Genomic DNA, 20414 nt, shown 5'->3' with positions numbered 1-20414 from the left:
GCCCCAACGAATCTTGTTCTGCATGGAAAGTTTTGGGGTGATCCAGTCAAAAGGGCTAGACTGGGCGGCCGGACCTTTTCAGCCAATGTGACCCGTCTCTGGAATTCCCTACCTCCTGAGCTGCGAAAGGCCCAATCAGAAACAAGTTTTAGGAGACAGCTTAAGTCGTGGCTGTTCTCGGTGCCTCTCTAGGCTGCAGACTCCCAGCTAACTTTCTTGTTAAGCCCTCACAGCGCCGGGACGCCTCCTAGTTGAGGCAGCTGTTCGCGCTTTATAAATACTAGTATTATTATTATTATTATCCAATAAGCGAGGGACAAGAAAAAGTGTGGGGGGGGGTTCAAGAAAATTGTGTTTCTCATGTTAATTCCCATAGAGTCTTTAGACACGCCTGCAGCCCAAACCACTGGACGGAATTACTCTTGAATTTGGTAGAAAGGTAGATTTTGGTTCACAGATCACGCTTTCAGTTAGTTGATGTAAATCTGTTCAGTAGTTGTTGAGAAATTTAGGGAAATTGAAATTTGTTTATCTGTGATTGGGGCTAATTTGCAAATAATAACGACCTTGTGCAGAGATCTGCAGAGCTCTGATTGGAGCTTATATATATATATATATATATATATATATATATATATATATATATATATATATATATACATACATATATATATATGTATATATATATATATGTATATGTGTGTGTGTGTGTGTATATATAAGTAAGTATATATATATTTATATATATATTTACACACACACATATTATTGATATGCTCATAATATTTGCCTAAATAGTCCTAGAGATTAATACCCACTGGGGTGCGTTTAGAGTGAGGCAATCACCAAAAGGTGTAGATGTCTCGCCTGCCCTACATAGAGTGGATTGGTATCAATACAAGAGTGCAGAAGTAACACTTTTTGGCGGATGTCCCACGTTCACAGCACTTTAAACCAGGCCTCAAATGTTGAGATAATCAACGTCAGGGCCCTTAGACCGTGAGACAAAGTTATTAGTACACTGACTCTTATGCAATGCAGCTTTCATCCTGTTTTTCTCTGATTTATCAGGACAAGCTTTTGCCCCCGCTTTCCTACGATGGCTTGGTGGCCACCACTGCAGATGATCGAATCGAGCTAACATCGTACACGCCGTGCAGATTTGCAGACTGTGACCAGGCAGAGACACCCCGTGTCATGGAGGCCCAGGAGATGCCACATGTGAGAGAAATGGTAGCTAACTTACTTTCTGCAGGTTCTCGCGAGGTCTGCGCTGTGAACAAGAGCTGACCTGGTGCATCACTGCATCGTGTGTGCTAAACTTGAAGCGCAGTGTGCAGTTGCAATTACATCTCCTTGTTGCAGCAGATTACAACAACGCGCAAACTACGCCTCTCATTAAATAGATGAAAATGCGTTTTTTTCCCAACCAACAACTTACTTGAAATGTTATGTTTTTACCTCTGCTCTATTCAGATGTTTTTGGATGCAGCTTATAAAATATTCGAACTTTGACATTCGGATCATTGTTTTTATTGCGGTGGGCCCAAATTGTGGCCAGAATGCAATGTATTAAATGTGTCGTAGTGTGTGCCTCAGACCGAATCCTACATAGAAAGCTATTTTCAAGATGAGCGAAACAGTCATTCAGCTGCATTTTGCACCTCCTTCCCTAGAACAGATTTACTATGTTAGTGTGTCCATATTTCACAGGGCAACACAATTTGTTTTACTTGGCAACTGAATTCCTTGCAGTTTGGTCATAGCATGGGCATACAAACTAAAGTTTAAGAGTAATGAGAGAGCCATCAAAAGCTATCTTCAGTGGTTGAGGAGGCAGGATTACATTTTAATCGCTGCATGCATTACACAGGCATGAGGGCTGCGTGGCCAATGGCCTGATGGAATATAAACTGGCTAAAAAGAATTGAGCCCCTATTTGTGACCAGTATTTGGGTGACCTGAATGGAATGTTATACTGCCTACTCTCCGATACACTTTTTCTCTATTCCCAACATGCAAAGGGTCCAAAGGAGATTTTGGGAACGGATTACCACCCAAAATCAGTAGTCAGTATCTTCCCACTGGGATGGGTCAGATTATGGTCAGAAAACATTGATAAATCACATTGTGATTTACTATTTAGAAGGGGCGCCCATAACACGCCCCTTCCAAATACTGCATTGGTATGGAGTCGCAATCCCATTTTAGGAGTCAGTAAAAATCTGCTAAAAAAACACTGGGAGGCGGTCTTTTGATGTCCAGATCTGTAAATCCAGTCTATTCCCAGCCCCTTCACAACCCACAAGAGTGACCTTTTCTCTGAAGAAAACTATTTCCCTTTTCCCCTTTCTCTAAGTGACTTCTACTCAATCTCTAAGTGACTTCTACTCAATCACTCAAAGGACCAAAAAACGGGCTACCTAGAGTTTCTCCAACCAGACAACAGAGGGCAAATACACAATTAGTAATGTAGACGAGGAGTGTTTTCACAGCAGATGTGATTTGTGTATCGCTATATATTTATTCTGGAAACACTTACCCCGGATCGCAAGCAGGGATAACTAGGTGAAATCACAAGCTCACTGCCAACTGCAGCTCTGTTATCCTTTACATGAATGCTGCTGATGGTGGTGGGAAGTATGTATGTGTAGTGGTAATATTCTGTCTCTGCTCTATGAGCCTCCAGAGAAAAAACATATGCTGTTCCCCCAAAATCTCATGTTTTGACCTGATTTTGTCTTTGACAGATCTCTGCCAAAGCCAACGAGAATCACAGATTTTGCAACATTAAGGTAAGCTTCAGACTTTGATCGGATGAGTCCAGGTAATATTTGCAACATGTATGCTGATACTTAGGTTTGTAATGTGTTAGGTTCAAAAAGGGCGCGCTCAACTTTTGAGTGAATGCTGCAGACCGCATCGGATATTTATGCAGCGTAAGGGACATGCACAGCTTGCTATCATTGATTGAGGATTCATTTTGCACTAGATCATTGGTCCTCGGTGTTTGGCCCGCGGGATGCTGGCGACTCAGCAGATCTTTCCTTGCAGCCCAGCGACCTTCCTCTAGGACCCCTGTCAAACAGCAGTCACTAGGGGGGGTGCGGACCGCACCGGGTGACACCATCAAAAGGGGTGACACCATAAGGTTTGATAGACGGTAATATTAGTTTGCATTTTGGTTTCACGGAGTCCGTGACACCAAAATGCTAAATAATATTTCTGTCGGTCCAACCTTACCCGGCACCCGGCCAAAATTATTGTCCCAAGTAATTTATGATGACTTTAGCATCCGGACGTCAATGACGTTCGAAACGTTACTCACGTCGTGACGTGGCTCCAGGACCTGAAGTTAAAAATCCAAATGCTTCTTTACAAGTAACTGCAAACACAACAATGATGGACAGAATGTGGATCAATGTCACACATTCACCCCAGTCCAAAGATCTGGGCCCAAATCCATCGTTTTTCCACTCCACACCACCCTGGGTTAGACAATGGCGATATGCAAATCAGCGCTGACCCTGTGCCCCATGGGAACAGTCCAGTCCGAACTACAAAAGCCATGTCCTTCCCAGAACGGAAACAAGCATCCGAGGACCGGCACGGTTTCGAGGTAACACCTCTCTTCAGCCCGGCTAGCTTGATTCCAGTGGTGTGGAGTGCCTGGGACTCACGTCTGAGCATCCCCAGTACACTTAGAGCGGTAACTGCAAACACAACAATGATGGACAGAATGTGGATCAATGTCACACATTCACCCCAGTCCAAAGATCTGGGCCCAAATCCATCGTTTTTCCACTCCACACCACCCTGGGTTAGACAATGGCGATATGCAAATCAGCGCTGACCCTGTGCCCCATGGGAACAGTCCACTCCGAACTACAAAAGCCATGTCCTTCCCAGAACGGAAACAAGCATCCGAGGACCGGCCCGGTTTCGAGGTAACACCTCTCTTCAGCCCGGACTAGCTTGATTCCAGTGGTGTGGAGTGCCTGGGACTCACGTCTGAGCATCCCCAGTACACTTAGAGCGGTAACTGCAAACACAACAATGATGGACAGAATGTGGATCAATGTCACACATTCACCCCAGTCCAAAGATCTGGGCCCAAATCCATCGTTTTTCCACTCCACACCACCCTGGGTTAGACAATGGCGATATGCAAATCGGTCTTTACAAGTAACAGCGCGGGCTGCTAATGCTCTCCAGAAGCCGGGCCTCCTGGCTCATCGTTCCAGGCAACGAGGGCTCCTGTTTCCTGCCCTTGGCAGTCGGAGCACAGAGCAGCATATATTCTGGGAGGCGGAATGCTGAAGGCTGAAGCAGAGGCAGCGCTGCCCATGCCTGTCTCCACAGTGATGGATGGCTTTCTCCTGCCTCTCCTATAACGCTCCAGGGGGAGACATTCAGAGGGCACCTCTCCCCCAACCCTTCCTGCAGTAGCCAATCTTCGAGCCCCAAAAAGTTTATTTATTAGTTTTTATATAGCGCGGACTTTACCCGAAGGTGTTAGAGCGCTTCACAATAGGACCGAACTCTAATGATACATGATGAATAGAAAATAACAAGTGAACAAATTACAAAAGCCAACGTTAAGTTACATGTGGCAAAAGTGACAATTGTGAGCAAACAAAATACATGAGGTTGGTAGCAAACGGTGCAATACAGGAGGGAAAAGTGACATGTGTGCAGGTTACAAGAGAAAACAGTACAATTAGAGGTATAATACTGCATAATATGGCAGATACTCAAGCACAAGAACAAACGTTACGTAGGCAATGGTGGCACTTGTGCAAGTATCTAAAGCAAACAAAATGTGAGAGGTAGCAAACAGTGTTACAAGAGAAAAGTGGCGTGCTAAACACTCCAAGGCCTCAAAAATCTTACCTGACCCAACACCAAGAAAGGGGAGGAAGGATTCCGCCCCTGAGATTCTTGCAATGCGGGCAAGAGGAATCATTTCAGGAAAACCAAAGGAAAAAGAAGTCCCTGCAGGCTGAACTCTGGCTAACCGACCCGGGGAAGTGAACCAGGGTTTTGCAGCGCCAGGTGCACGCTTGTCTTCCTCTGCAGCTGGTAAGTGGTACCCCCATTCTTCCCTACGCTGTGTTTGAAAGTATGCCCTTTGACGATTACAACCTGTGCTCTTTGTCTCTGAGCCTGCGATATAACCAGTAAACTGCTTTGGTCTGTAGTTGCGCTATTGTGTGCAAGTGTGACGTACTGCCCACTGACTTTGAGTTGCACATGGGTGTCATGTTTCCATAAGTTACTGTGCGCATCTTTCGGAGTCCGTGCAGACGTAACATGCTATGCCCGGAAACAGTGTAGCCCTGAACGGGCATGTAGGGTTCTTGTGCTGCCAGTAAACCTGTGTCTAACTGGGCACTGGTAGACTGGTGCCATGTGTAGTGTGTGTGTCCTGTACTGTCCAGGACATGTGTGTAGCTGCACATGACACGCGGGTGCCATGTGCATTTTAGTCCCTGTGTAAAGCCGTGTAAGGGTATCTGGGGGGCATCATGGATTCATGATGTAAGTCATGAGGGGGTGACACCATGAGTTACCCGCACTGGGTGACACCAACCCTAGTGACGCCACTGCAAAGAAGTAAAGCTGCTTGAGTTCTGGTTTTTTGTCATTGCTGCAAGCCAAGCAAAAAGGTTTTAGGATTCTGGGCTTTTTTCTATAGTCAGTTCATCTTGTTCATAAAATGTTCAGTCGAGCAAGTGAAATGACTGTAGAAACAAATCCCAGCACCAGAAAACAAATAAAATGATGTTGCAAGGGTATATTTGTGTGCTCTTCTGGTTATAGGCTTTGCTTCTATAGCTAATTCAGGGATTACTGTCAGCCAGGCAGCATTGCTCTCAGGAGAAAGCTTAGATGAGTGGACTGTGGAAGTGGATAAAAAAGTACGGGAACTGTGATCATGATTACAACATGGCAGGATTAGTTAGTCCAGGGAGGGGGCCAGTAGGTAGCTAAAAATAACACGATTAGTGAGTATTTTGATGATCTTAAACCTGTAGGTAACTGCATATAAAGTGTAATGCATAAACCTTTAATGAAAATGAATGTGAGTTAAAGTGGAATTGCACTGTTTTGGCAAGAAAGCTCAGTTTGATCGTCTGTGTGTGGAGTGGAGTGGTGTGGTGTGGCTCACTGGTTAGAGGCAGCAGACCCAGAAGCAGAGGACGGCCTTGGACCAGGGTTCAATTCCCGATGCGGCAGGGTCGTGGACCAGGGTTAGCGGACTCGATAATTCTCGCTTCGGTGCCTACTCTAACCAGGGATCACACTCGGCAACTCTGGGCATTAGCTTGCCTCATCTCCACAACGGCCCCCCACATACACCGGGGATTCCTGGTTTCACCTTGGAGATACCCAGCAGGGATCATCTCACAGGGAAAGCCAGGACGGGTTCCCCAGTGGTCTACAGCATGCTGGAGTAGCCATGCGCTTTACAAGACAACATAACATAAATGGAAGGTTACTGGCTTGAAACACTGGTGAAGAGTGAAGTATCTTTATAGTGCTATTGGATCCCATCCTCTGACAGTAAGTATTGTGAATATGAACGTCATTAGCGTCAAAAGTTATTGCACACAGCATAGCATAGGCTGCAATTTTCTTTCAATGTATCGCCTACACACAGCGTAAGGTAGGCTGCTGCAAAATGTGCAAAACCATTTGCTAGATTTCAAAAGGTATGTGTGTTTTTCTATCCCCATAACCCCACCCCACTTCATATCCCTGGGCATCCCTCAGCAAAATGAGGCCCTCTGGCACACCTCGTACTTTACATTCTGTCCCCCAAGAAAATGTGTATGAGTACAAATAGACTGACCCATCTGACCTCTAACTCACACTGGTGAATCCACATCACCTCTGACTGACAGCACTTGACTTCTGGAGTCAAAAACAAGGGCTATCCTATAGCCACAGTAACTTATATTTAAAGTTGGTACATACGTTCAAAGTTAATAGAGTGAATTGATAACTGTGTCCTTAGTGTATCAAACTGCAGTCCTGGCGACAAAGAAACATAAAAAACAAAGAAGAGAGAAAATGCACAACTAACTGTCATGTAAAGTCAGTTGGCTATGACCAGAAATAAATTACAGAGATGTGCCTTTAGGCTTTCTCATGAGAGCCAAAACAACAGCCCAGAAGTTTAAAAATGTTGACATTTCGATACCGGGAGCAATTTAGAAGGTCCTTCAGCAGCACGAAAGGTCATGGACACTTCAGATAGTACACTTTCACATCAAATGATGAGGAAGCTAGAGAGATGAGTTCTGACTCAAATGGGCAATTCTCCTGCTGCAAAGTACATCAAAATCCCATACAGGAAGGATAAACAAAGTCAAGTATATTGGATGGACTGAAAAACAGCCACAGTGAATCATCACTGTCTGGCTATAAAGTTACAGTCAGCCAGTGGTGATTCACTGCGGGTCTTTTCCACAAAATAACATCAGTGCTTTATTAATGGCTGGTTTGCACGAGATTAGCATGATTGAATATTTACAAATTAATGATCTATAAGGGGTTTCGGATTCTACAAGTTAGGTCTCTACAAATGTTCCAGCTCTGTTTTTGCTCTTATAGAATGATCCCAGCAGCCTTCTTCTAAAACATTTTCTTCATAAAAATGATAAAATGTCTCTTGGCAAAACCATTAATAGTACCATTGCTCCCACGTCTTCAGTGGAACATACTCAACCTCTTTAACAACATAATGGTTTGCCAAAGGTAAATTACACATTCTGAGACACAAAGAATAACACAACATAGATCTGTGCTCCCCATTAAAACAAATTCACTAACAACATATGGCCAGATCTCTTGCTTTTTGTCCTAGTTGCCTACATTTGTGGCAAATAGTTGTCTTTGAAGGCATGTCTGATTGTAGCACTCTATTAAGAAAATTGGAACAAGATCACTTGAGTAGTTTACAACTGTGGATTTACTCTTCTCGCTTGCAGTGTTATGTTGATGGGCCTTTCGGTACCCCAACTCGAAGGATCTTCACCTCAGAGCATGCAGTGCTGGTTGGAGCAGGCATAGGAATCACCCCGTTTGCTTCCATTCTTCAGAGTATCATGTACAGGTCTGTTGATAGGAACCCAATCAATACTGTTGTTTCAGAGAGCTGATGCCGAATGCATTATCATGGTCCACCGTTAATCCTTGCATGTCTTCCCAGGTATCGTATGAGGAAGCAGAACTGTCCGAACTGCCAGTACTCCTGGTGTGAGCTCATGAAGGACAATGAGATGAAATTAAGGAAGGTAAGGGGCCGCATAATGGTACATCACAACCCATCCTTACCCTTAGTAATCCTTACCCAGCTGCTAAACCCTCTGATGTCGCCTTCTGAGACTACCTCTCCTGCTTCTTCTGCGTGGCACATTCTCACTGATCTAGCAACCTTTGTTCTCGACAGTACTTCAGTCCATTACTGAGAAACTAAATAAAGGTCGGCACTGAAAAACAAAGTCTGCTTCAGACATTAAGTAAATCATCAGTTCCAATTTAAGAAGATGCTCATGATTGCTATAGCAACAGGCAAAATTATGCCCATCAAGGTTAAAGAACGTGCTTGCCTCACAACTTCAAGACAGGCATCAGTTAATGGATTGGAAGCTCCTTAGAGGAACTTGTATACATTGTACAGAGTGGAGCAGTCTTAAGAAAGAGTTTGAGGAGTATGGCATTAGAGGCATAATAATAAATCAATTTGAAGTCCACCATACTGCCTCAGACTGATTAGCATGATGTCTCATTTGCTATCAAACCCAGATAAGTCTCCGAATGTAAAAGAGGCACTTCAAATGCAATAACTGTGCCCTTTCGTATCCTGTCACACTGTGATTGCAGAATAGGCGTCCCAGGGACCCTTTTTTTAACATACTTTATTGATTTTCATGCTTTGCAATCCGGCATGACAAATTATACATTTTCAGGGTTCACACACATCAAATTACTTTTATTTTAATCTCAATTTTCAAAAAGACACAATTTATAAACAGTGGAAAACACCAAGGCCTATTTACAAGGGGAGCCCCTATTTATAAATTCTAAAGGGAACTATCTGAAAGAATTTGTGAAAAAAGATATTTATAGAAAAGAAGAAGAATCTCATTCACACTATAAAAAAGACACTTTATATACAACGCAATCATTCTGTGTTACAGTCATACTACTCCCAGATACACTCAGTCATACATACAAAAATTAAAGAAAGTACCCCATCTAAATAGGCCATTGTGTTTTCCACTGTTTAAAAAGTTTTCGAAAAATTGTGTCTTTTTGAAAATTGAGATTAAAATAAAAGTAATTTGATTTGAAGATTCATTCAGGACTGAAATAGTGGTCTATACAGGACAAATGTTTGATTCATGGTTTTGTCGAATTTAAGAAATTATCGTGCAGTACTGGCATTTTGTTTTGTTGATTAATATTGAGGGAGATACTATGGCCCGGTACTAACTGCATTGGTTTATATGTATCAGCTGTGGCAAATATTGGAGCAGTCTGCTGGACAGTATTTTGCTTAAGATTTTGTATTCGGCGTTTAGTAAAGAAAGAGGCCGGTACCCAGACATATTCTTTGGGTTCCTGCCCAGATTTAGGAGGGAGGTTACCAGTGCCAGCATCGTGGTGGGGGGAGAGGTATCCTGTGTCCAATGCTGCCTGGTATAGGCACTCTATTTGGGGGATCAGTGCTGTCGGAAAGGTGTCATAGAACTCCACCTGGAGGCCACCCAGCCTCGGGATTTTGTTTTGTGAGAGCTCTCTAATCACTTCCTTAATTTCACTTTTTGTGATGGGTTCTGCTAGATCTTTTCAGTGTGCTTCTAATAGCTGGGGGAATTCAGGTCGCTCAGGAATTCATTTAACGCGTCCTCCCCAAACTCAACAGATGATGCATATAATGTTTCATAGGTCTCCCTAAATGCTATATTTATGCCGATTGTGTATTCACTGTTGTACCCTCAATCGTTGGAACCTCCTGTATAGGGTGGAGTATGGCACATCCTTCAAGATCCTGGCTAGGAGGGTGCCAGACTTATTGGCTTCCGCATGTTGTTTTTGTGTGTATGTACGATAATCTATGACCTGTAGCCGTTCCAGGGGTCTCAGTGAGGAGAATTTTATTATTTTTTGCAATCATGGCTGTTTTATCATGGTCAGCCTTTAAATGTATGAAGCCCGTCGTTAGTGTGCTCCTTTGTTGTTCAATCGCCTTCCGCGATTCATGGACTTCCTGCAGGATAATGTCCACCTTATCTGGAGGATCCCCATGGCCGTCGGTGGAATGCATTCTGTATCAGGTACATGGACTGCACTATCTTGGTCAGTATGATCTGTTACCTCTGGTGTGAAAGGATCTGGTTGCTTTCCTCTTGTGCGGCCCATCTCTGAATACGATAGGGTGTGACAGGGGGAATGATGACCATTTTTCCCCCACGGCTATTGCTCAGTGTTTCTGGTCTCCGTAAGCAGCTGGAGGTCATTTTCGGTGATGTGTAGCCTTGTTATTGTGGCCTTTCAGCGGGGAGCCAGAATATGAAATTTACTCCACACCCCTGCCGAATCAAAAATCGTGACAGGTTCTCACTCACGGCTCCGCTCACCTGGGTTCATGTTCTGACCACTCCGGGCCACTAGCGCAGTCCGCTGCCTTGGGTCCTCCGTTATCAGGGAGAAACTTAGGTCTTACTATTGTTTTTATGTGGCACCGCGCTCCTTGCACCTCACTATCACCAAGTGTTAAGGTGTATTACATGACTATAATAGTATAATGATTTTGCAGCAGCATATTTAGCAGATCAGGTACGGTGTACTGTAGGGTAGGCCCTAGAAGAGCGAAACAGGGTCCCAGGGTGGTAACGGGGGCTATTTATGCAGCACGATTTATCTCGGGGCATTTGGTGCATATTCACTAGCGTCTTCCCGGGTGTTTCATCATAGTTCCCATCCACTATGGTGAGGCAGAGCAATTCCAGTTGTGGGCCCTCAACGCGGTGCTCAGCCTAGCAGGCAAGCTGCACTGACCACTTGTCGGGCCTGTTGTAGCGCAGGCTCTGGGGCCTGTCTGGATCTTCAAGGACCGGGTCTTCTCTTCCGCACGATTCCGGCACAACCACAAAGCATTAGCGGTAAGAGTTTCTCGAGCCTACGGTGGTCGCTACGCCCTGCTCTGCCGCATCTCCCTCCTCTGTGTCGGTATTAAGCGTCAATTGCATTTAAGCCGATCATGGGCTTAGGCGCAGTATACGGCCTGGTAGTTGTGCTGCACTCACCGCTGGTCAAGGCTTGTTGTGGTGCATGCTCTGGGGACCACAGAGAGCGGTAAGGCCCAGTACTTCTGCTATGGCCCAATTTCCGGGATCACTGCACCGCGGGTCACAGCAAGAACTCCCCGAGCCCGCGCAGTTCACCACATCTTGTTCCGAAGCTACTCCGCTCCTTTGTGAAGATAGCAGGGGTGAAGTGGAAATCTCGGCACCAGGATAGCGCCTTATTCGCTGTGCCGATATCTCCATTCCGGGTGAGCGTGGCGGCTGCTTCCAGCTTGTGGCAGCCTCTGCTTCAGTAGCATTGTCTGAGCCGTGGATGATTGCCCCAGCTAGCGCAGTTCCCTATACCGGAACTGAAGCTGTTTCTTTTTCGTCTGGTTGCTCATGAGCTTCGGGTTAGTGTGCAGCTTGCGTTGGCCTCAGTGTCGTGTATTTTGCGGGATTTTAGGCCTCAGCTAAAACACTACCGCCATGTTCAGCGGTTAGCCACGCCCGGGTCCCTTGACACAGGTACCAACAGCTGTGCATTCAACTCTAAACCTTTCCCTGTTCCCTTCACTGTCCATGCCAGGACAGAAAAAACTTTATGATAGCTGGCTGGATTGTGCTAGGAATTCTGAAAAAAGAACATATTATCCCACCCACCTCTTAAGAACTTGCACTGGCTACCAGAATTGTGTTGGCAGCTCTACCAGAATTGTGTTGGCAGCTCAAAGGGGAGTATGCAGTGGTACGGGGAACTACTGCCTGCTCTCCATGACGTTTTCCCAAATGGGACACCTGTATTTTTTAGGTCTCGCCTGGTGTTGGAGCCCGCATGCGCTCCTCGCCTGCGAGAGCTGTAGTAATGAAGTCAGTTTCAAGAAGGGGACTCGAAGCCCCGCCTCTCATTTTCATTGGGTAGCATCAGCTTTTATGTTAAATGCTGGCTTCCCATTAAAAAAGAGGGTTTTCGGTTGCCTCCCTTTGGCTTTTTGTTCCAGCCATCCTGGACTGGTTCGCCTGCATTACAGCTGTCGTGACAAAGTTTCCTATCAGAAGCTTCATCACGCTGCCTTGCACATGCCAGTCCGGCTCTCTGATTGGGCCGGACAAAAAAGGAGACATGTCGCCGCGTGTTTATTTTTGCATCTCGCTTTCACTTAAAGTGAAAGCGCGATGCAAAAATAAACAGCGGATGCTTCAGTGTTTATTTTGACATCTCGCTTTCACTTTAAAGTGAAAGAGCGATGCAAAAACAAACAGCGGATGCTTGTCAAGCGTTTGTTATTTAAAGCAGCACCAGTTCCTTTCAGGAAAATGAGTTGCTTTAAAAAAGAAATTAATTCCCCTTTGGGAATTTAAACAGAGGGGTGGTGGCTGCTGTTCTCTGCAGATCACCATTCATTTGTTTGTAGCCAATCAAAGGGGGTTGCAAAATGAAATCTGCCTAATAATAATTTGTTAGGGAGGTTATGCTGCTACCACCTGCAAATGGTGATTTTGTGCAGCGGCCGAAAAGTTTATAGGTTGATTTCCAAAATCAGTCTATTCACAAAACTTCAGTGTGGCACCTTTTGCTAGTGGTGTCTTAGTATATCATGCACTTGATGTTTTGAATATTTGTAAAAATAGAAATGACATATTTTCATAATAGTGCATATCTAGTCAAAATAGTTCATAGAAAAACTCAAAAAGAAATTGCAGGCATCATAGGGAGGAGGCAAATGAACAGGTACGGAGAAAATTGGAGTTAGCGAAGAAATGAGCAGTTGCAGAACAAAAGACTTATGGTCTGATTTAGAGTTTGGTGGGTGGCTGTCTGTCCATCAAGGTGGCATTAATTTCCTCCTCCACCGTGACGGGACTACCGCCCACCATATTTTGAGATCTCTGTTGGCCCATGGTGGGATTTTATTTATCAAACAAAAAAGAAATGACCCAGATACCCTGGGAGTTTTCTTTTTTGCCATTCCATGCAACCGAGTCTCAAGTTGGCTTCTACAATGTTGATATCACTAGGTACATTTTTAATGTGAGTGAACTCTGTGTTGAGAAGTATCAAAGAAGACTTTACAAGACGGGAATTGCAAAATGTTTCATTACGAGCCAATATACACTTTATATAAATGTATATTTCACTAAGAGCATTTTACCAGATGTGCTTCTAATTTTGCATGAGTGTTGTGTAATATGCATTCTAGCATCACAGTTATTGATTGCAGGTTGACTTCATCTGGATCAATCGGGACCAGAAGTTCTTTGAGTGGTTCGTGAGTCTTCTAACCAAACTTGAGCTGGATCAGGCAGATGAAGAACCAGATGGTGAGACCACTAACCCTCTCCTCTTTTTCCATCAGCAGTACTTCTAGCCCAGAGTCTTGTTAAAAACAGATCTTGCTGTATGTTGAAGTCACATTATTTTTAGCTCGATGGTGACTAACTTGCAAAGCGTGCATGCAAAGGTGTAATTCCATTAATTCAAGTAAACTCTCACTAATAAAATATATAGGCAAGTTAACTTAGATTTAGGTACGTTTCAAGCTGCCCCCTGTGACATTTCTGCTACTGCACCCAATATTGGTGCCTTCTTGGCAGAGGAAATTGTGAGGAATAATCCTACCTAATGGTAGAGGTTGTCCCTGTTGGTGTCTCTCCCACTTAAGCTGATGCCACCATCCTAAGCCTTGAAGAGTTCAAGCAACTCTTCCAGTACAACAGTGTGTGCTTCATGGCCTCTTTAAATGGAGAACTCCTTGATGTGGTGTTAAACAAATGCCTTTTCTACATACAGTAATTTGAAACACATACATGGTATGCCTGACAGGCGGCCTGTCTGGCACCAGCTCTTCTGAGGAGTTGGCACGTCTAGAGTGCTTCCAGCATCCTTAAAAGCTAGTCACCTCTTCACCAGGAGAAAGCATGTCGGTGTAGCACCTAATCTATTACCTCATTGATTCCAAGGTAAATCCAATAAGATTTAAAATCTTAAATGCCAACGTTTCCACTGCTGCTATTGTTTCATTGAGTTTATTTAAGGGATTGTAGAAACAGTTTAACTGTTAGCTGAAAGTCTGGTACAAGGTGGTTAAACCAAGTCTGGACCACAGGCAAAGCCCACTCTTCTGGCATCTCAACTCCTCGTGAGAAAAATAAAAACAGCCCAGTATCAAATCAAAAACCGAAGGCCTGACTTATAGAACTCCCCAACACCACACTGTGGTCACACAAGAGCATCATACAAATGTTTTTGTGGTAGGTCATATACAGCTTAGGAATTAGTGATTCCCTCTTCATGTGCTCTCTGGGGGCCATACCTGGGTGTTATACCTTTTCCCTGATCGTTTTCTTTTATAGTATTAAACTTAGTGATTACTCTTCCCATAGAGGACCCAAACTTTGAGTCCAGCTGTGGCCCTTCCGTAGATCTTTGGCACTTGGGGACTCAGATCCCACCTCTGTAAGGTCGCAGAGCCTGGGTGTAGCTCTTTGGTTTAGGTTTTTCTGTTGTCTTCTCCTTCCTTCCTGTTTATTGGTATTTCCTGTACCTCAACTCATCTTTAATAATTTGTCTTTTATGTCTGCCCCACTCCACTTCTTCCAACAACTTTTGTCTGATGGTCCTTCCATTCTCTCTGCTCTATTCCTCTTCTTCTGTAAACTTTTCTCTAATGCATGTTGCTACTTCTCACTGCACCTCTCCTACTTGACTCGCACTTCCGCAGCAATCACTTGTGCTTCTGGATTGTGTGAACCTAACCACAAGTCAGCGGAGCACTGTACAGTGTGCAAGACAAGCATACAGACAAAAAGTGATAGGTGAGGTACCTCATTCGTGGAATGTTAATTCATTGTGATGTAATGTTCCATGTTCTTTAGGTGCATCTTTAACTCTTCCCTAAATTGGAGAAGTGTTGAGCCATCCTAATAGATATGGGGATGTTGTTCCAGAACCTGGGTGAATAAAAGAACAAGCATTTGCAATGCAATAGGTCTCGCATTTACGCGAGTTTAAGCTATTGGCACTGTAAATGACAATGCCTTTTATTTTTGCATTTTAAAACTTAAATAAAAGGCATTGTCGTTTACAATGCTAATAGCTTAAACTCGCGTAAATGCGAGACCTATTGCATTGCAAATGCTTGTTTAGCTTGTCCCTGTTATAATTAATTTACCCCTTCTTTAAGTATATTTAAAACAGAAGAAGTAATGGAAGATATAGTATGGATGCTTTTGGCTAGAGGTTTCAAAACATTATCCAGGACCTTACAATCTGTCTTCCTAAATCATCCAGCAACTTCTCCTGCTGAATGGACTCTATTTTGTTGTACGGATGCACACATAAATAGACGAATAAATATTTTTTCCTTGAAGAACTTGGACCTAAAATTAGCTAAATCTATGTCATCACTGATTTTTTTTGTCTTTTTTTTTGGTCCTCATCTGCCTTCCCCTCCGATAAAAAAAAATACCAACCACCTTGCACGACATTTCTGACGTGATATGTACTATTGGTGGGAGATATGTGTCGAGGAAAAACGGCTAGGGGTGACTCCATCTAGGTATGTTTCAACCTGCCGGACCTTGTTCGGAACTGTCCTAGCCCTTGGTCCAAAAGAGTAAAGGTGGCATAATCATTGGACCCAGGGAGAAAAAAAAAAAAACCCCGGATCATCTCCAGTTGGTCAAGAGATCCCAAAATGCCAACTTTCTCTTATTTACAGATCTCTTTAGGTCTCTTTTGGAGATCTCGTATAATGATGTAAGCCATGAACAGTGTAAGGTAAGTGTCTTCTCTACCCACTGTATGCATATCTGTCTTCTCGCCAACAAAATTGCGTAGAAAAGAAATGACTTTTCATTGCCTGTGATATTGCCTTCTGTCCCAAAGATAACAAGTGGGAGAGTTATTGACAAAGAAGTGTTTAGTATGGAATTTAAGGTGTTTTTTACATCTTCCCAAAATTTTGTTATATTAGGACATTCTAAGAACATATGTATATCACATGCATCTGCTAAGTTGCATTTATTACATTTTTTGCCTATTTGATATTTAGAGAGTTTCCGTGGTGTTAAGTATGCCCTATGTACAGAGAAAATGTGATTTCGTACAAGCCAAGAAGGCTTTACGATATTGCGTAATATCTCAAAAGAGTTTATCCACCTCTCCTCGCATGGAGTCCCGATTTCTGTCCCCCATAACTCATCCGGGAGTTTAAACTCCCCTTCGCTTTCCTCCAACAGAAGCCAGTACCATCTAGCAACTTCTTTTCCTCCAGTTGGTCGTTCTACCAATTGTTGTTCCGTATTGCTAATTTTCCCAATATTACTGTCTTTGCGGGTTTCAGATCTTGCCCAACTTTCCACTTGAATGTATTTAAATCTGGAAAGCCCAGGGCCTACCTGCTCATATAACTCGTCCCAAGTTATGAGTTTATTTTCTTTAAATAGTTGGCCCCATTTACTAATGCCTGCTTGTTCTATTATAGTGGACAAATTATCTTTAAGGCATAGGGGTAGCCCTGGAGAGTCCCATATTGGGGCATAGTTTGAGTAGTAAGATAGTCCCAGTTTTTTCCTGATGTTAAGCCAGTTTTTGGCCCATGAGTGTAATATTTTCAATTTTATATTTTTGAAGAATGTCTGACTTCCAAACTTAAACATAAAACCGTCTGCTGCAAGATTTGTCCCCTTTAGCATGGCTCCGTACATGGATGTATTAGGTAGATTAGATGGCATTTTAAGAAGCATTCTAGAATAGGACATCTGAATATAGTAGAATATTAGGTCCGGTAGTGCAAGGCCCCCTTTTTCTCTTCTTCTTCTGAGCTTTTTCCATGATATTCTTGTGGTCTTGTAATTCCATATAAATGAATTGATTTCTCTTTGACATTTTTCCATCATTTTTGTGTTCATAGTTATTGGGATAGTGTTAAAAAGAAAGGTGAATTTTGGGAGGATACACATTTTGACTAAGTTTACTCTTCCTGTTATAGAAAGAGGCACCTGTGACCAAGATTTCATAAGTCTTTTGCTTTCACTATGTGTTCTTTCCAAATTAGTTTGTACAAGGGTATCCACGTCTTGAGTTATTTTGATTCCCAGATATCGCATTGAAGATGAGATGTTAATCCCAAGATCTAAATTGGGTAAGTTCCATGCCATGATCTCGCTCTTACTCGAATTTATGTCATATCCCGAGACCTGGCCAAATTCTAGAGCGCGTTGTATAACCACTGGATATGTCTTAACTGGATCAGCTGTGAACACTAATATGTCATCTGCATATAGTGCTACTCGTCTTTCCCACTCTCCGAAACAGAAGGATGGTATATTCGACTCTTCTCTTAACACCTGGGCAAAGGGTTCGATGTATAAATCAAATAGGAGAGGGGAAAGCGGGCAGCCCTGCCTTGTTCCTCTTGTGATATTAAATGCTTCGGTCAAGGACCCATTAACCAGCAACCTAGCTGACGGTGAGTTGTATAGCTGATTAATCGTTCTGCAAAACCCTTCCCCACAGTTGAATTTTTTTAGAACGTCATTAAGATAAAGCCAGTTAACTCTATCAAACGCCTTGGTTGCGTCTAGAGTCAGGGTGGCCAAGGGGAGAGAGAAAGCGGTGGCAATATCTATAGCCCCTATTAGCTCACGCGTTAACTCAGCTAATTGTCGCCCCTTAATAAATCCTTTCTGATCTTGGTGGATTACGGTCCCAACAACGCTAGACAATCTTGTGGCGATTACCGTTGTGAAAAGTTTATAATCGTTATTGAGTAACGATATAGGTCTATATGACCCACACTCTAATGGAGATTTCCCTGGTTTTGGGATGAGAACAATTGTGGCCTCACCCCAAGATTTAGGCATAGGCTGTTCTTCCAATAGAATGCCATTAAAGAGTTCGATTAGTACTGGTATAATGGCATTCTCAAGTGTTTTGTAGATCTCTCCCGGCAATCCATCCGGGCCTGCCGCTTTGCCTTTCTTAATTTGAGTGATAGCTTTTTTCACCTCCACTTGTGTGATGACTGATTCTAATGATCTACTCTGAGTTGTTGAGAAGTTTGGTAGTGTAATAGCTTCCAACCAGCTATTTCTTGCGTTTGAGTTATTGGGGAGATCCTCTTTGTAAATATCCTTAAAAAATTCAAGAAATGCTCTCCCTTTCTCAGGAGTGGTAGTTCTTGTCTCTGGCTCACCTTCTATTTTAATTTCCCTGATGTAATTTAGGGCCTTATCAGTTTTGATTTTCCAAGCCAGAATTTTTCCTGCACTTTCTCCAAACTCAAATTGAGAAGATTTACTCGCTTCCCATCTTCTGTTTATTCTCTCCTGCAGTGTATATTCTAACTCCGCTTTCAACTCAGCCATTTGTTCTTGTTCTTCAGCTGTTCTTAGTGGCGAAACCATTTTTAACTCTAGAGTTTTCATGTCTTGTTCTATTCTTTTTATCTTGTCGAAGTATAACTTCCGCCTATGGGAGGCTCTGTTGGTAATTTGCCCTCTTAAAAACGCCTTAAATGTCTCCCAGATGATTGTTGGGGTGGCTGAATTTCTATTTAGATCAAAGAAAGTTATAGATTCCTTAATTAGGAAGTTAACTTCCTCTTCTTCAAGTAGGAGTGTCCTATCAAAGGACCATGAAGGGTGTGTGACAGAGGTTTCGGAGTTAAGAGTAAATTCTAACGCCGAGTGGTCTGACAAATGTGGTGGTAGATATTCTATTGATTCTAAAATATCTTTTAGGCAATAACTGAAAAAGGCATAGTCTATTCTGGATTTGTGTTTAAACCTACTATTCCTATAGGACACCCCAATCTTTTTACCCACTTTTTCTCTCCAAAGATCAGCCAGACCCATGTGTGTCATGATTGCTTTAAGTGTTTCTCTGGATTTAATCGAGCCTATATTTTTAGATCTTGTTGATTTATCTAATTTAGGATCGAGCACAATATTAAAGTCACCCATCCAGATTGTTGGCTCTTGCACTGTTAGTAGTTGAGTCCTTATTACATCAAGATATGATGGGTCGAGGAGGAGCTTGGCGGGCATCCGAGATGGCCGCGTGAGCACAGCGCTCCCCGGACCCCCGCCACTCCCGGCATGATATCCTGAACTTATCCTGACTTTTTACGAGGATTTGTATAGAGGACACTGGGCTGATTGCCCTGGACTTTTTGGAATTCGATTTGGACCCGGGGTTCCGGAGTTACGTCTGTTCGAACTTTCGGGCTCCACTCTCGAGGTACGCCCGGGACTGGGTGAGGCTCAGTGGCCGTCTTGAAGTTGAACAACAACGGCAGGGGGATTCGACCTGTGGGTCCCCCTCTTAAGTTTCGGTTTCGTTTCTGCCTCAGACTGAGACATCTGGCAGAGGAGCCTGGCCTGGGCTGCAGTCGGGGCACGGAACGGCTGTCGGGCCTTTGGCTAGCTTATTCTCCTATCTGTTGGCCCTTCTAATAGTGGTGCCCTAGCTGCGGTTCTTTGGTCCCGAGGCCCTACTTTCCTGTGGCCACTCCATCCAGCCTGGTTGATTGCCTGGTGACGCAGTTCTGATATGGCGGGCAGAGGGGACCGAGAGACTCGGAAGACCAAGACGCCCCTGCGTGGGGGCCCGATCCAGTCTAACGTGATGGACCGCTACACCCATTCCAAGGGGTCCCCCGGAGCCGCCCTGCCCGGAGCCAGTAATGCTGATCTCCCTGTGGACGCGTCAACGGAGCCTTCTTTGCAGGACATCATGGGCGCCATTTCTGCTATGAAGGAGTCGATAGGCCAACAATATGAAGCTTTGGCCCACAAAATCGACACCGTGGCCATCGAGGTCAACTTGATCCGTGCTGACCTGTCGAAAACCAATGAGAAGGTGAAGTCACTGGATCTTAAGTCATCCAGTCTCACGGAGGACGTTTCGGAGATACAGACGGAGGTCGGCAACCTTCGCAGGGTGAACGACTTCATGACCCGGCGCTTGGAGGACTTTGAGAACAGGGCACGTCGCTGTAATGTACGAGTGGTCGGAGTTCCGGAGAATCCAGAACCCCATTCTGTTGACCTCCTTGTTGAGGATTTGATCCAGAACCACCTCTCTCCGTCTGGTCTGACGAAGTTTTT

The 20414-nt window shown here is 43.9% G+C and overlaps 1 protein-coding gene across 1 annotated transcript in view; it reads left to right on the top strand.

Moving 5' to 3' along the window:
• The window catches only part of NOX5 (NADPH oxidase 5), a 261295-nt gene that overhangs the window by 188127 nt on the left and 52754 nt on the right, over positions 1-20414 (top strand). Inside the window, exons 11-14 of the mRNA XM_078684069.1 lie at positions 2764-2795; positions 7998-8122; positions 8219-8303; positions 13523-13622. Coding sequence (XP_078540195.1) covers positions 2764-2795; positions 7998-8122; positions 8219-8303; positions 13523-13622 — 342 coding nt within the window. The remainder of the gene's footprint in view (positions 1-2763; positions 2796-7997; positions 8123-8218; positions 8304-13522; positions 13623-20414) is intronic.

This window comes from Lissotriton helveticus, chromosome 3_1 (assembly GCF_964261635.1).
Source record: "Lissotriton helveticus chromosome 3_1, aLisHel1.1, whole genome shotgun sequence".
NCBI classification, from domain to species: Eukaryota; Metazoa; Chordata; class Amphibia; order Caudata; family Salamandridae; genus Lissotriton; species Lissotriton helveticus.
This window is presented reverse-complemented; position numbering and strand designations above follow the sequence as displayed.